The 16,943-nt window shown below is 38.1% G+C and overlaps 1 protein-coding gene across 4 annotated transcripts in view; it reads left to right on the top strand.

The window, feature by feature from the left end:
- The first annotated feature begins 5,295 nt into the window (after positions 1-5,295).
- SENP7 (SUMO specific peptidase 7) overlaps positions 5,296-16,943 on the top strand; it is a 127,705-nt gene continuing 116,057 nt past the window's right edge. For all 4 annotated transcript variants that reach the window (XM_045851716.1, XM_045851717.1, XM_045851718.1 and 1 more), the window contains exons 1-2: positions 5,296-5,459; positions 15,637-15,689. In XM_045851716.1, coding sequence (XP_045707672.1) covers positions 5,420-5,459; positions 15,637-15,689 — 93 coding nt within the window. In that variant the 5' untranslated portion in view covers positions 5,296-5,419. The remainder of the gene's footprint in view (positions 5,460-15,636; positions 15,690-16,943) is intronic.

Below are 16,943 nucleotides of genomic sequence, written 5' to 3' on the forward strand. Positions count from 1 at the left end.
AAAAAAAAACTAACTAAATAGTATCCCTTCCACCTGCCTACCTCTCACCCAGGAAAGACAAAAGCAGCTGAATTTAATCTTCCTGAAGTAAAAACCTATAGAAAATAGGATATTAAGGACAGAAAGAAAACATTCAGATGTCATCAAATCTTGGGGGTCCTAAATTTGAGTTTGCAGCAGAATCCCCTAGGAATATTTTTAAATTAACAGTTTAGTGAACTATTTTAAAGAGAAACACCACACGGCTGTCACTGAGTGAAAAAGGTAGGGGATCACATATCCATTTATGTTTGTGTGTGGATAGAAAATGTCTCCTTTCTGAAAAGATACACAATAAACCATTAACAGCTATTGCCGTTGGGTAGAGGAACTGGGACAGAAGGTTCCTGGAGTGAGAAGAGTCTCTTATTTCATTGTATATTTGTTAGGAGATTGAAGTTTTTTCATAAAAGAAAAAAAGTAAGAAAGAAAGAAAGAAGAAACACCCTTGTAACTACCCTAGGCTGGCTTTGCCAACCATCCCTAATGTGCCTTCAAGCGTCCTGTCCCTCCCTCCAAAAGTAACCACTGCTTTCTATTTCTTTATGATTTATACCTCCTGAGTGTGCAGCCCTAAGATCTATAATTTAGTAACTTAGTTTTTTTTAAATTTAATTTTCATGATATTTTTTCTATTACCATTTAGTCTCCTTATATCCCCCCCTCACAGCAATTAGTTTAGTTTTGTACTAAAAAAAAAAAAAAAATCCCAATATGTCTTCTTGGGAAATCTTTTAAACAAAGATTTTCAGGCCTCACTTCCAGGAGATTCTGATTCAAAAGGTCTGAAGTGGGATTTGGAGACAAGTAATTTAAAAAAAGATGCTCTCAGCCCTGGCTGGGTAGCTCATCTGGTTAGCACGTTGTCCCTGAGGTTCTATCTCTGGTCAGGGCACATACAAGAATCAACCGATGAATGCATAAATAAATTGAACAACAAATTGATGTTTCTCTCTCTACTTTGTTCTCTTTTTTTTAAAAAAAGATTTTATTTACTTACTTTTCGAGAGAGGAAAAGGGAGGGAGAAAGTGAGGGACAGAAACGTCAATGTGTAGTTGCTTCTCGAGTGCCCCCTACTGGGGACCTGGCCTGCAACCTGGGCATGTGCCCTGACTGGGAATCAAACCAGCGACCTTTCTGTTCACAGACCAGCACTCAATCCACTGAGCAACAGCAGCTAGGATGGTTGATTTTTAATAAAAAAAATTATTTCATATTATAATTTAGTAAAATTGAGAGTTTAGGTAGTCAGTAAATCCAATAAGTAGCTGTCAGAATTACTTGAGAGCATCTTTTTTAAAATTTATTTATTCATTTTAGAAAGAGAGAGGATTGATTCACTGGATTGAATGTTGGCCTGCGAACCAAAAGGTCACCAGTTTGATTCCCAGTCAGTGCACATGCCTGGGTTGTAGCCCAGGTTTTCATTTGGTGCTGGGCAAGAGGCAACTGATCAATGTATCTCTCACACACTGATGTTTCTCTCCCTCTGTTTCTCCCTCCCTTCCCCTCTCTTTAAAAGTAAATAAATAACATTTTTTAAAAAATCAACAAATGTAGAAATGCTAAAGAAACACATATTAAGATAGAACTCTTCAAAGAAGTTAGTGGTGTATGTACAAGGTATCTTGGGCTCAGTCCCAGGGCCAAATGACTGTTGAGGGATCTTAGGTTAAAGGTTTGTGCATATACTATTCCTTCTACAGCTTCCTGGATAAAAGATTACCCATCTGCTGTTCAAATACCCTGAGTTACTGCAGGTTTTCATAACTTCTGGGAAGAGGCTATTTCATTTTAGGGCAGTTGCAATTACTGATTGCCCTAAAAGGGATGTTATCTTTGAAATCAAGCAGCCTATCTGCATCTTTTAATTAATCACATTACTTCATTTATCTGTGGAAGAAAAACTTCCTTCATGTAAAAATTCTCAGTGTTTTAAAGATAAGAATGAACTACTGTGAAAATGAGGTGAATAGCATCATGATACAGTACTCCAAATATGTCTGCAGGAATCTGCTTTCCTGGCACCCACGTTAGGAACCCCAGACTGCTCACTGCAATTTTTAAAGCAGTTCAGGAAGTCAAGATGTTGCACATCCAAACTCACTTACATTCATATTATACTTAAAGTTAATTCACTTGTGATGAGAAGGGGGCTTTTGTAGATTTCATTAATCTCTCTTCAAAGAAATTGTTAATCAAGGGGTAAAATAAAGGGTTGATTAATTTCATACTGCCCCTGGGTCTTGAAACTGTTAAAATCATACCTACTACTTTAAAAACAAAAATACAATGAATACCCCAAATTTTAAATACTTAATAGATACTTCTGACACTCAATAAAGAACCCTACCCATTAAGATCAAACCAGTTCATCCTCTCCTCTTCTTATAAATGCTGGGCTGATGAATTTCTAATCTCGAATGATTTTAATTTTAAAGGCTTTATACAGTGTGAGCTAAATGTACATAAAAGAAATGACATTATCCCCAAATACGCTAAGAAAAATCATTCATTTTTTTGGGTCTTCATATTTTTTAAATAAGAAAGCTTTCAGCTGAACATCATAAAACATCTTAAAAGAAAATATTATTTAATTAGTCTTTCATAAAAGGCAAAATAGGTTGTTAAATGACTCCCTCAAAAGTAGAAGCTAAACTTTTTAGTCCTTTAGTTGTTTTCAATACAGCCAACTATGCAGTAGAGATTGTTAAAGCAAAAACAATAAATACTGGTTGAAAGATATGTGCTATTGTTTGCCTTTTCCTCTTATTCTTTGAAAATCTTGAGCTTAAAGGTCATTTATCTTTAAATGTTATTCAAAACAAGCTCCAATTCAAAGAAACAAATGGGTTCATTAAGTATTAGTAGAAATGCTATATTTGGTTCAGTTAGTTTAAATGATATATTTGCAAGCTGAAGTATTTGATTAACTGTTTATAATTTCATTTCTCATAAGTTTACTTCTCACTGCTAAACTTTAAAACCACTTTTATGGGAGATGCTAGTTTGGGTGGAAACAGATTAGGTTTACTTACGGTTTCCTTTTTTATGTTTCCATCTCTCAGCTCCATTTTCATCTTATGCAGTTAGTTTGTTTTCTATAAAATTGGCTAATAAATCAAGCCAGTTTAGTTCTTGAGGTAAATGATTCAATGAAAAATGTTCATTTATGAGTAAACTTAAAATTCGGATATTTTGCAGTAAAGTTTTTGTTTGTTAAACAGAAATAAACGAAGGCCTCTATATGAAATCCTTGTAGTGAATTTCAACCTCAGCAAGCTCTTAAGTGTTGCTGCTGTTCAGCCATTCCTGCCTTTGAAGGCACTGCTTCCCATCCCAACAGCCAGTAGCACCTGGAGGCCTACCTCTACCTCAACACAGACCTCACAGTAATTAGGATGCAGGACTCAAGCACGAGATTGGGCTGTAGTGGAGAGCTGGGAAAGTTTTTTTTGTTGACCTTGGTAAAATGGGGAGAAGGGAGTGGATATTATACTCAAGTATCTCCAGGGTTCCTTCTAGCTTGGAACAGTACAAGCCTAGTCATTTTTGCCTCTGACTAGAGTGTGCTGCTGAATTTTGTTCAGGGTACTTTAATCAGTGTGATTAAAACTTACTCATTTAAAAAAATTATTTAAGCTCTGGTTGGTGTGGCTCAGTGGACTGAGTGTTGACCTGTGAATTGGAACATTGCAGGTTTGATTCCTAGTTGGGCACATGACTGGGTTGTGGGGCCAGGTCCCCAGCTGGGGGTGTGTAAGAGGCAAGTGATTGGTGTTTCTCTCAAACATGTTTCTCTCCCTCTCTTTCTCCTTCCCTTCCTTCCTCTCTAAAAATCAATCAATCAATCAATCAATCCTAAAATATTATTTCAGTATATACATTATGGCCAATCAAATAGGGCAATTTTCTAAACCAATGGGCTCTTTGAAAGGACTTAAAAATAATCAGTCTAAAAATTGAGTTCAGCCCTGGTCGGGTAGTTGGTTAGAGCAACCTCTTGATACTCCAAGGTTGTGGGTTTGATCCCTGGTCAGGAACCATACAAGAATCGACCAATGAATGTATAGCTAAGTGGAACAACTAATTAATGTTTCATTCTCTCTCTAAAATCAATCAATAAATTTTTTTTAAAAAGTTGAGTTGATTGAGGACTAGACTATACCCTTAAGTACAGTAATGAAAGTTAGTTGAAGGAATTCCAGTTTACATTCATCCACTTTCTATCATCATCTCAGCATTTTAGTGTTTTAAAAATTGATGTCCAGCTTATGTTTTTTTTCTGGGCCTTAAAAATAAGGATCTTGAACTTAATTAATTAACTCATTCATTCACTTGCCTTTTAGAGATAAGTGAGGACAGTTAAACAAGGAAGGGCCTGAAATGGAAAAAAGCAACAGGAGAGCCAAGGCAAGTTGCTTTGGATCTCAAGAATGCAATGGGAAAGAAGTCTGCCGAGGTAGGTCTACTGTTAGCTCACTGGAAAGTCAGAGAAAAGGGGGCCTTGGAGACAGGTTCAGGGGGTAAGAACTGGACGAGCTGCCACTGCAAAAGGGGATTTGAGTGGGTGTGCTCTAAGGAAGGCACATCTGGGAGCTCGAAATGTTTAAAAAAATCTTTAAAAAATTGATTTCAGAGAGGGGAAGGGAGAAAGAAAAACATCCATTTGTTGTTCTGCTTATTTATGCATTCACTGGTTGATTCTTGTATGTGCCTTGATGGAGGCATGAAAAAGCAACCTTGGCCTATGGGGAACACACTGGAACTCACTGAACTTGAATTTTTAAATAAATCCCCTGACTTTTTTTTTCCTCAGCTGACCTAATTTATTTTCACTCAAACTGCTAAAGCAATTACTAGATCTTTTTTTTCTCAGTTTGGAAAGTGCCTTAAGGAGAAATATATAGGAGACATCTTAAGGAAAGCAAAACTGCAAAACGAGTAACGTTTTATTCCCATGTTCCTGGGGCCATCTCGCGGTATCCAGCGAACTGGTAAACTCCTAATTCCCCGTTTTTTAGTCAACCTTGTCTTCCCTGTCAGCAAACGCTTTGAAGATGTCCAGTTAAAACCTCGCATCCGGGCTTATTTTGTTATAGGAAGAGACAATGAAAAAAGGCGCCACTAAAAACAAAATAAAACAAATCAACACACTTCAAGTAGCAACCAGCAGAAAAAAACAAGTCCCAGGAAGTAATTTCCGCGTGGTGGTGGGAGGGGCGATTGATTTCCGGTCTGAGGGCACGCGACGATTCTTGCGCAAGCGCCACACACACTTTCCTGTTTTTTTTCCCCTCTCCCCTCCCCCTCCCTCCCCCAAACAGAGGGGTCTTGAGGTGACAGCGACAGCAATTGCGACTACAGCAGCAGTAGAAGATGGACAAGGGGAAGGCCGGGCGACGTCGATCTTCACCCGGTGAGAACGGGTCGGAGGAGAGCTGAGCAGAACGTCTCCTACCATAGGCAAATGGGAGGCGCTGGCGGCGACGGGTGCCGCGGCCGGGGCTCGGGCTGTAGCGGGAGCGGGGAGGGGCGTGGGGGGGAGTGGAGGGGTGCACACAATGGAAGACTCCGAGTTCGCCCGGGTCCCTTGAGTGGAATCCCCAGTCCGAGCTGCCACGGACGCCTCCCCAGTGCATCATCCAAACACCCTTATAATCTTTCCTTCTCTTGGGAGTACCCTGCAGGAGCCTTATCGCCCCCGGATCTTTCCCGTTGGCGTGTGGCTTGCCGCTGCCCTGCCACGCCTTCCTCGAAATTCCACCAATGTTCCAGTTTCATTTCCAGCTTCTTAGCGCCAGAGTCCACTTATTCTATTCCTTTGATGTCGACTTTGCTTCTTTCTTGCCCACTTACCTTCGGCTAGACAGTAGCGGCTGCAAAGGTGGAACGGTGGGACTTGCCAATTGAGGGGCTTGGTAATTCACTTTTCATTTCTCAAAGAAATACTGCAACCTGTCTCATTCTTCTGAACTGGCCCGCTTAATAATCTTTTCTCTTTTCGAGGCTCCTCATGCGTATTTCAAAAGTAATTAAAAAGACGAACCAATGATTTAAAGCCGTCCTTAGGTTGTGTTTTTATTCTCAGCATATTTGTGTTTTTGAAATTGCTTTCTGATTTAAAAGACTACCTTCAGTCTTGGGTACTACATCACAAAGTAACACCTGGTGAACCAATGATTTTGTATCATTTTTCTCATTTTTAAAATTTACTAATTGACGAGAGAGAGAGAGAGAGAGAGAGAGAGAGAGAGAGAGAGAGAGAAAGAGAACACGAACCACGTCGATTTGTCGTTCTACTTATCATTCATTAGTTGATACTTGTTTGTTTGTGCCCTGACAGGGCTTGGGATTGCAACTTTGGCCTATTGGGTAGTTCTGATTAACTGAGCTACCTCATCAAGGCCCTCATTTCTTACTGCACAGTTTATTTTTGCAGAGGTGGCTTTAACAATGCCAAATTTATTTAGGAGTGCCCTTGTGGCAGTGCATCTCAAACTTAAATTGTTTTCTTTTTTAATTTATGGATTTTAGACAGAGAGGGAAACATGACGTTGTTCCACTTATCCATGCATCCGTTGGTTGCTTCTTGTGTGTGACCATGGATGAACCCTCAACCTTGGTGTATCCAGAGAATGCTCTAACCAACTGAGGTAGCCAGCTGGGTCCTCAAACTTTTTTGGAGGGGATCCTTATCTGCGACACGGATCCCTGGGGACATTGCCTAAAGCAGTTGAAAACCTGAAATCCCTTTCATAAGCAACCAGTGTTAGCGTTTGTTTGTGAATGTGTGTGTGTGTGTGTGTGTGTGTGTGTGTACTTTAGAGATGTTCTTTGCCTTTGAACATACAAATATAATTCCCCTCCCTCTTGGCAGTGCATTTCTCTACTCCCCTCTAGGCAAGTTACCTTTGCTTTTCTCTCTGCTAAGCTCAGAGGGCCCTTCTTTTGCTTCTGTAATTTGTTTCCTCAGCCGCTGGCTCATTTCTCTTACCTCTGTAACTTTCTAAATAAGCTGTCTCATATAGAGATGTGTATGTCCCCAATAGATCAGTCGTTGTTTTAAATACTTTCTTCCTCCCCAAAACCTTCAAATAAATGGACACATTAGGAAAATGCCCAGTTTATCTGATGTATTTGTGTGCTTCCTAACACAACCTTGGGGGGGGTGGTCATTGCCTCAGTTTAAAATTCACTCAGAAGCTTCTCAAGCCTTTCCTGAGAGTATATTGAATGTATACTTTGAAATTATTTATATGCATGATTATCTTCTTTCCAAGTTCACTCAGATATCAAAAGCAGTAAATTAAATGGGGAAAAATTAAAAAATATATTGGTACCTGAAATGGTTTACTAACAATTGAATGAATTAATAACTAAATTCATATCTCATTCAAGGGAGAATGACTATTAAAATGTTTAACAATAATAACAAAAGTATAACATATATTAGAGTTACATAGATCACAATCTCAGATGGGTTTTTGAGCTAAAACTGGAAAGTTCAAGTAAACTTTAGGTTTTCAACTGGTTGCTTCAGGCAACATTCTTCAAGATCTGTGTTCATGTTCATTTGAGTTAAGTGTACATGTCTTTTTGAGTACTTAAGTACTATGCAGTGTGCTAAGACTTTTACAGACTTTAATTCTTTCAGAAGTCTTATAAGGTAGTTATTATTTCCATTTCACAGATGAGGAGACTGGGACTTAAGACTTTGTTAGCAAAAGTTAGTAATCCAGAAGCAGAGCCAGGATTCAAAATCTGGGCTTTCTGATTACAAATTTATAATTTTAACCTCTTTTATTGTCACAGGACATTAATGAGGCTACTTGGAAAAAAGAAGTTTCCATGGACAATTATGTGTGATGACCATAGTTACAAGAACATTTTATTTATTGTAGGATTTTTCAGAGCCTTTGCTATGCTACTGTATGTTGTGCCTCTTCAAGAGAGTAACTGAGCATGCAGTGTTTCTCAGACTTGCTTGATTTTGAAACTTCCCTCCTCCCCCAGTTTCTTTGAGTAGAGAAAGACTTTCAAGTGGTATTGGGTTACAATAGAAAGACAATTAGAAATAAGTATAAGAACTGTTACTGTAAGTAATCTTGAAAGTCTTTCTTAAAACAAATTTGAGTTTGTAATAGTAGCTGCAATTACTACAATTACGTGACTTTCTTCAGCAGTGCTAAGTAGTCTAGGAGGAAGAATTTGGAAAAAAATATGAATTTAGTTTTAATTAGGGTTAAAGGGCATGACAGGGTATTGGGGCAAAAACTGGGTTCAGTGTGAGTGAGGAAAGGGAAGGATCAGAGGGCAGTATGTAGTAGAATGAGAGGTTCACATTTGAGAACTTGAAAAGTGCAACACTGGTCCTTAAATCCATTCATCATTGTATGTTTCTGAAATGAGGATGTTGAGAGGAAGTTTGTTAGAGTAGACTAAATTAAGGTGAGTTCTCTGTATTGAGTGAGTTGATTAACAGAAGTCTTAGAAATTCACACTGATGGTAGATGATAATGCTAGAGAGGAAAACCATGAATCAAGTAACAGAATATTCTAGTAATGTTAGAGAGCTGGTCTTGGCTCAGTCATGACAATATGGGTGAGATAATATATCCAATTTATGGGAGTTTTAAAAAAGAAATTACTGTAATAGAATATTCTAGATAGAATATTCATCGGAAGTGATGGTTGAGGGGGAGGGGATTAGGAAGTCTCCAACTTCCAAAATTAGGAAGAATCTTCTTGAGAGTGTCTAAATAATGTAGTCAATAAAAAGCTAGGATTCAGTTACACGAAGGTGGAAGAAATGTTCAAGGAAAAGATTCAGAACTTAAGGAGATTGTATTACTCTAGAAAGGAATTTAGTGGGCTAGAGGAGAGAGAAGAGTGTAGATGAAATGGTAGTTGAATTTTATGAGATACAAGGCTGTAGGGATTGGCACCTTGGGTGGTGAATGTGATTCCCAGGCCTGATGATGGCAGGCAGAGGATTGGAAAACAGATTAGAGGGATATGTAACACAGGAAATGTGCTATGGGTAGGATTGAGTAACTCCCGAAGATCTAGACTGGAACTTTGTTATGGTTCTGTCTTAAACCTGCCTCCCAGGTGGATTACTGTAATGGGAGTGTTCATTAATTTAGGAGGCTGGCAAATGTGAGCTGCTTCATCCTAACTGCCTATCAAAATTTACTCATTATCTAAAACTTACCTCAAATTGAACCTCAGTTCAATTATGCCTTTCTAAGAACTCTCTCTTAACTCAAACTTGAAGAAAAATTACATCTTCAGTGGTTACCAATGACACAGGAACTGAGATCCCAAAAACTTATTAAACAATCTAACTTACTAGAAGAACTTAAATATGACTTTAGTGAAAAGCTGAACTTCAATGGGTTCTTTCTTGCACCTCTTACATGATGTTTATCAGATTCCATCATATAGTCTATCTTACTGAATTGTTTAGTTTGTGCTGTTTTACTATTGACTCCATGACAGGGACTGTCTTATCTTTAATCCCCATAGTATCCAGATCAGTGATGAATCAACATGGTGACCTTGGGCAAGTTGTTTGGATTCTTTAAACCTAAATTCTCCATCTGTAAAATAGAGATAATACCTTTACTAATCTCATGAGGTTTTTTAAAAAAAGGTTTTATTTGTTTTTGAGATAGAGGAAGGGAGGGAAAAAGAGAGGGAAAGAAACATTGATTTCTAAGAAAAACATTGATTGGTTGCCTCTCACATGCCCCAACTGGAGACCTGGCCCACAACCTAGGCATGTGCTTTGACTAGGAATTTATCTAACCTGCAACCTTAAGGTTTGCGTCCTGTGCTCAATCCACTGAGTCCTCATGAGGCTTTTGTAAGGATTAAATAAAATCATTTGTGTAAAGTACTTAGTTAGCACAGTGCCTGGCAATGGTAATTGCTATTATCCTAAATAAATGTTTATTGACTAATTAAGTGAATGAGTGATTCCAAAAGTTGCTTGGGAAAAAGTCATGCTTTTTAATTGTTTGACTCATATATTTAGAAGGAGAATAATTAGATTTTTCTCTATGATAACACTAATATATACTAAAGTCTCTTTTGTTTTCCTTTTTTAAATTTATTGTTGTTTGAATACAGTTGTTTCCATTTTCCCACCACCACTTTCCCCCACCCTACCCACCCCTGCCTCCCACCCTTCATTCTTCCCCCCTTTGGCTTTGTCCCTGGGTCCTTTGTACATGTTCCTTGATGACCCTTTCCCTTCTTTAAAGTCTCTTAAAGTGGTATATTTTAATATAAAATAGAACAATAATGGTTACCATTTATTTTGTACTTAATGACAGACATGCTAAACACTTTAATATAGACTATCTAACTTTAGTCTTTTATAAAAAGATTTCATTTACTTATTTTTAGAGAGAAAAGGAGGAAGAGAGGGAAATAACAATGTGTGGTTGCCTCTCACGTGCTTCCATTTGGGGACCTGGCCTCCAGTCAAGGCATGTGCCCTGACTGGGAATCGAACTGGTGATCCTTTGGTTTGCAGGTTGGCACTGAATCCACTGAGCCATAATAGCCAGTGCCTAACTTTGTCTTAAGAATTGGAAAGCTGGGTACCCTGAGTCTTAGAAAAGTGGCAACTAGAAAGCAAGATATAAATTTAAGTTGTCTGGCTTTAAAATCTACTCTTGAGCACTATGCTATATCAGATAATCACAAGTAGAGGCAAACTTCTTATGTTTATTAAAATGCTCTCAAACCAACCTAGTATAAGGTAGAGCAATTCAGTTATAAAAACTCCTAAAATTTTGGGAAGTCACAATAGTATTAAAGAAATAAGGTAACATGCCACGAAAGAGTATAGAAGCACTTTTAACTCAATGAATCACTTTGGAAATAGTAATCTATAAGTCGTAATTTTTTACCTTAGGGTTCATTATTGATTTGGGAGTGGTGGGGGGGGGAGAGAGGGAGAGGAAGAGAGAGAGAGAAGGACACTGATGTGAGAGAGAAATATTGATTGGCTGCCTCCCATACCTGCCCAGAACAGGGATTGAACCAAAACATTGGTAAGTGTCCTGACCAGAGATTGAACCCACAGCATTTTGGTGTTTAGGATGATGTTCGACCAACAGAGCCACCCTGCTGGGGCTGTGAGTTATAATTTAAGTAATTGATATTCCCTTCTTAAAAATCCATATTTAAGACTTCTGGCGAAGATGGAAGTGTAGGTAGAGACACTTTGACTCCTTGCACAGCCAAAAGAAGGACAACAAATTTAAAAACAAAAAACAACTGGAACTGCCAGGAAATCGAACTGTGTGGAAGTCTGACAACCAAGGAGTTAAAGAAGAAACATTCATCCAGACTGGCAGGTTCGGATAGAGTTGGGCAGCTGGAGTGGAGAGGATGCACAGCAAGGTGGTGGCTGGAGGCCTGGGCAGGTGAGGTAGAGGTGGCTGATTGACTGGCCAGTCCAACATTTGTGTGCAGATAAACCAGGAGGAACAATTGGGGAGTGAGAAAGACCATGCAACCCGGGGGTCCAGTTCAGAAAACAAATCCTCAAAAACTCTGACTATAAAAACCTGTAGGGTGTGGGGGATTGCGGTGGCGGGAGAAACTCCCAACCTCACAGGAGAGTTTGTTGCAGAGACCCACATGGTCCTAGAATGTACACAAACTCACCTATGTGGGAATCGGCACCAGAAGGGCACAGTTTTCTTGTGGGTAGTGGGAGAAGTGACTGAAAGCCTGTCAAGAGAGGAGCAAGTGGCTTTGTACCCACTCTGGCGTCCTCCCCTACATATAGCACCACAATGCAGCGATGTGGGTTACCCCACACTGGTGAATACCTAGGGTTCCGCCCCTTATAGGTGTGCTGAGACAAAGAAATGTGGCCCAAATGAAAGAACAGATCAAAGCTCCAAAAATAGAACTAAGCGATGAAGAGACAGTCAGCCTATCAGATATGGAGCTCGAAACACTGGTAATCAGGATGCTCACTGAAATGGTTGAGTATGGTTGCAAAATGGAGGAAAAAGTGAAGGCTATGAAAAGTGAAATAAAAATATATAGGGGACCAACAGTGAAGGGAAGGAAATGGGGACTCAAATCAACAATTTGGAGCAGAAGGAAGAAATAAACATTGAACCAGAAAAGAATGAAGAAACAAGAATTCCAAAAAATGAGAAGAGGCTTAGGAACTTCTGGCACAAGTTTAAATATTCCAACATCCAGTCATAGGGGTGCCAGAAGGAGAAGAGGAAGACCAAGAAAGTGAAAACTTATTTGAACAAGTAATGAAGGAGAGTTTCCCCAATCTGGCAAAGGAAATAGACTTCCAGGAAGTCCAGGAAGCTTAGCAAGTCCCAAAGAAGTTGGACCCAAGGAGGAACACACCAAGTCATATCATACTTACATTACCTAAGATCAGAGATAAGGGGAGAATCTTAAAAGCAGCAAGAGAAAAGGAGACAGTTACCTACAAAGCAGTGTCCATAAGGCTATCAGCTGATTTCTCAAAAGAAAGCTTACAGGCAAGAAGAGGCTGGAAAGAAGTATTTGAAGTCATGAAAGGCAAGGACCTCCATCCAAGATTGCTCTATCCAGCAAAGCTATCATTTAAAATGGGAGGACAGATTAAGTGCTTCCTATATAAGGTCAAGTTAAAGGAGTTCATCATCACCAAGGCCTTATATGAAATGTTAAAGGAACTTATTTAAGAAAAAGAAGATAAAAAAATACAAACAGTAAAATGACAACAAACTCAACTATAAACAACTGAACCTAAAAAAACAAAACAAAACAAACTAAGCAAACAAGTAGAACAGGAACAGAACCAGAGAAATGGAGATCACATGGAAGCTTATCAGTGGGGAGGATGAGAGTGTAGAATGGGGGAAAAGATGAAAAAGCATAAATGGTAGGTACAGAATAGATGGGGAGGTCAAGAACAGTATAGGAAATGCAGAAGCAAGGAACTTACATGTACAACCCATGGATGTGAACTAAGGGGGGGGAATGCTGGTGGGAGGGTGGTGCAGGGTGGAGGGGAATAAAGGTGAGGAAAAATGGGACAACTGTAATAGTATAATCAATAAAATATACTTAAAAAATAAAAATCCATGTTTAAATTGACTGGAGAAAGACTACTTTTGGGGTAATTTCTATAGTTTATTACTAGAGAGGTTTCTTTGAACATGTAGAGTACCTGATCCGTGAGGTGGAGGTACAACATTCTCTAGAAAAAATTAGATAAAATAAAAATGACTAAAAAGTGAAATTTAAATAAGGTAAAGGGTAAAAACTATTTAAAATTATCAAAAACTTATATAGAGGTTAAAATTTTACACCAGGGTTTGCTCAAGAAATGACTATAGCCCTGGCTGGTGTGGCTTAGTAGATTCAGTGCAGGCCTGTGAACCAAAAGATCACTAGTTTCATTCCGGGTTGGGGCACATGGCTGGGTTGTGAGTCAGCTCTGCAGTTGGGGGTGTGTGAGAGGCAACCAATGGATGCTAGTCTCTTACATCGATACTTTACATTTACATATCTGTGTAGTCATCGCTTAGATCAAGATATAGGACGTTTCTAGTGTCTCAGAAGGCTGCCTTGTATCCCTTCCAGTCAATATGCTTTCCCTTTCCAGGTGCTCCTATTTAGGACTTTTGCCCATTTTGAAGATTGGGTTGTCTCTTTTTGATTTATAGTTCTTTATTCATTTTGGTTATATGAATTATACTTAGGACTTTGCCCACTTCGAAGATTGGATTGTCTTGGCTTTGCTTTTTTTTTTTTTTTTAAGATTTTATTTATTTTTAGAGGGAAAGGAAAGGGAGGGGAGAGTGAGATAAACACTGATGTGTGAGAGATACATCAACCAGTTGGCCTCTTGAATGCCAATCAGGAACCTGGCCCACAACCCAGGCATGGTCCCTGACTGGGAATAGAACCAGCGGCCTTTTGTTTTGCAGGCTGGTGTTCGAATCCACTGAGTCACACCAGCCAGAGCTGCAGCAGTTATTTATACATTTTAATTATGGGTCAGGTGTATAAATTATGGAGTAGTATTAACTGTAGTCATAATGCTGTACATATTTAGATATATAAGAAGTAATCTTTTTTGGTCTGTGGTTTGCTTTCTGTCTTTTTTTTAGATTTAAAAAAATTTATTTACTTTTAGAGAGGGAAGGGAGGGAGATAGAAAGAGAGAAACATCAATGTGTGGTTGCTGGGGGTCATGGCCTGCAACCCAGGCAGGTACCCTGACTGGGAATGGAACCTGCAACACTTTGGTTCGCAGCCCACGCTCAGTCTACTGAGCTACGCCAGCCAGGGCTTTGCTTTCTGTCTTAATGATGAGGTTTGGTGAACAGAAGTTCATGATATTTTTAAAAGGTTTTTAAAAAAAGATTTTATTTATTTTTAGAGAGATGGGAAGGAAGAAAGGAAGGAAGGAAGAGAGGGAGAGAAATGTTGATGTGCAAGAGATACATCGACCCGTTGCCCCTCACGCTCTCAACTGGGGATGCTCTCAACTGGGGACGTAGCCTGCAACTCAGGCATGTGCCCTGACTGGGAATTGAACCAGCGACCTTTCTGTTCACAGGCCAGCGCTCAATCCACTGAGCCACACCAACCAGGGCAGAAGTTCTTAATTTTAATGAAGTCTTAATTTTATTGAAGTTGAGTTTATTAATCTTTTTCTTTATGATTAATACTACTTGTGTCTCTGTTGAGAAATCTTTGCCTGCCCCAGGTCATGAAGATACTCTATTCCTTTTTATTCTAGAAGCTTTATTTATTTATTTGGTCAAGAAGCTTTATTTACATTGTTTTGTCTTTGACATTTGAATCTATAATCCATGTAAAATTAATTTTTGTGTATAGTGTGATGTAGAGGTCAGGTGTATTTATTTATTTTGGTTATCAAATTGCTTCAGCATTACTTATTGAAAATACCATCCTTTTACTACTCAATTGTAGTGGTGTGTTTTTTGCAAATAGATAATCATTTATTTGTATGAATATGTACTATTTCTTTTTATTATGAAATACAATATTCTGTAATATAGTCCAGTAAATTATAAGTTCCAGGAAAGCTTGTACTGTGTTTAATTTGCTCTTTGCTCTGTACTCACTGCTTAACACAGTGCCAGGCAGATGATAGACATTCAATAAATATTTGCTGATTGAATGACAGAATCATAAAAAAAATCTACAGAAGTCTGAAAAATATTGATGAGGAGAGATTAAGCTGTTCTCAGGTACATAGGTGATTAAAGATGTAGTAGAATTAAAAGCTTTTATAAAATATTTCCCACTTCTAGTTAGTTTTAATTAGTGCTTAGAGCCAAGTTTACCTCTCTTTTTTAATTGTCATCAAACATTGTTTAATGCAGACATTTTATACTGCTACTCTTTTGATTATTTTTTGACCTTTATGTTTTTAGTTTGTCAGCTTTTATAAAATGTATCAATGTAAATTCTAAATCTAATAAGTTAATCAAAAGCAAAGGATGACTTTGAAAGAATTTATTTTATTCTTTATCTCATTTGGATATTAAATGATAACTTTTATCATGTCTTTGTAGAAATTGTCACAGAAGGAAAAAGGAAAAAGTCTTCACCTTCTGAGTTACATAAGGTATGCGTTAGTTTTCCTTTTAACCTTTTGATTATCTTTCGAGTTACTGATATTGAAAGTATTTTGCTATTTATCTTTTATTTATGTTTTTGTCCTCACCTGAGAACATTTTTTTCATTGTTTTTAGAGGGGGGAAGGGAGAAAGAGAGAGAACAATGTCACATCAATGTGACAGAGAAGCATCTCTTGGTTGCTTTGTTGTACACTCCCCTGCTGAGGATGAAACCCTTAATCTGGGTATGTGCCCTGACTGGGAATCAGACCCATGACTCTTCAGTCTGCTACAGGGTGATGTTCCAACCAGCTGAGCCACATTGGCCAGGGTGCTATTTGTCTTTTCAATAAAATTTTAAAGAAAATACTATAAAACTATAAGTAGTGTTTTTTGGAGAAGGGTGTATCCGAATTAACCAAGGGTTAGCCAGGAAACCCTCTCTGGAAACAGCCTTGTTTAAGTCATTGTAAGATGTACCAGTATACTTTCCAGGCCTCATTTTAGATTTTATATAAAATGTAAGATAGTATTTCTTTGATGACTGAATGTATTAGAGCACCCACATTCATTTATTATAATACTGTAACATATGAGTTTTTACTCAAGTCATGTGCTGAAATTACTATTTGGAATATGACACTTTAAAACTCTTTTTAAAAATGATTTATTTATTTATTTATTCTCTATAAGCCAAGAGTAGCAAGACAAGCAAAATGAAGTTCCTACCTACATAGGAAGTGTTTCAAAACATTAACCATTTTTAGAAAGACAATTTTTTTCCTGTAGAATTTGTGACTTAAATGCAGTAGTACCCTGATCTACTATAATAATTTATTAGACACTTTTCTCTGAAGCATTTCAAGTTATGCACAGAAGACTTTAATTTGGCACAGAGATCTTTGATTTGGTATATTTTGGTATATTTTGTGGAAAAAGGATGGCTATGAGAGGGAATCAAGAGTACCTTATAACACTACGAAGAATATGGCTGTAGATACTCTATTTCTACCCTGGCTTACTTCAGATTTTTGGGATGTGGTTTCTTTATGTAAAATTCTGGATTTAGCTTGAGTGGGGTACATGAGAGAGGTTAAAAAAAGACCTTACATTGCTACTATACCCAGTTTTAAATAACTGTGTAATGACTCCTACTTCTTTTCTGTTTAATATGTCTAGTGGAGTGAAATGTTCTGCTGCAGGTTATTGCTTTGTGCAATTTAATCTGAAGTTCCACCATTAGAAATCCATAATGTTGAGTA

Source organism: Phyllostomus hastatus, unplaced genomic scaffold (genome assembly GCF_019186645.2).
Source record: "Phyllostomus hastatus isolate PE091 unplaced genomic scaffold, TTU_PhHast_1.1 phas_contig_86, whole genome shotgun sequence".
NCBI classification, from domain to species: Eukaryota; Metazoa; Chordata; class Mammalia; order Chiroptera; family Phyllostomidae; genus Phyllostomus; species Phyllostomus hastatus.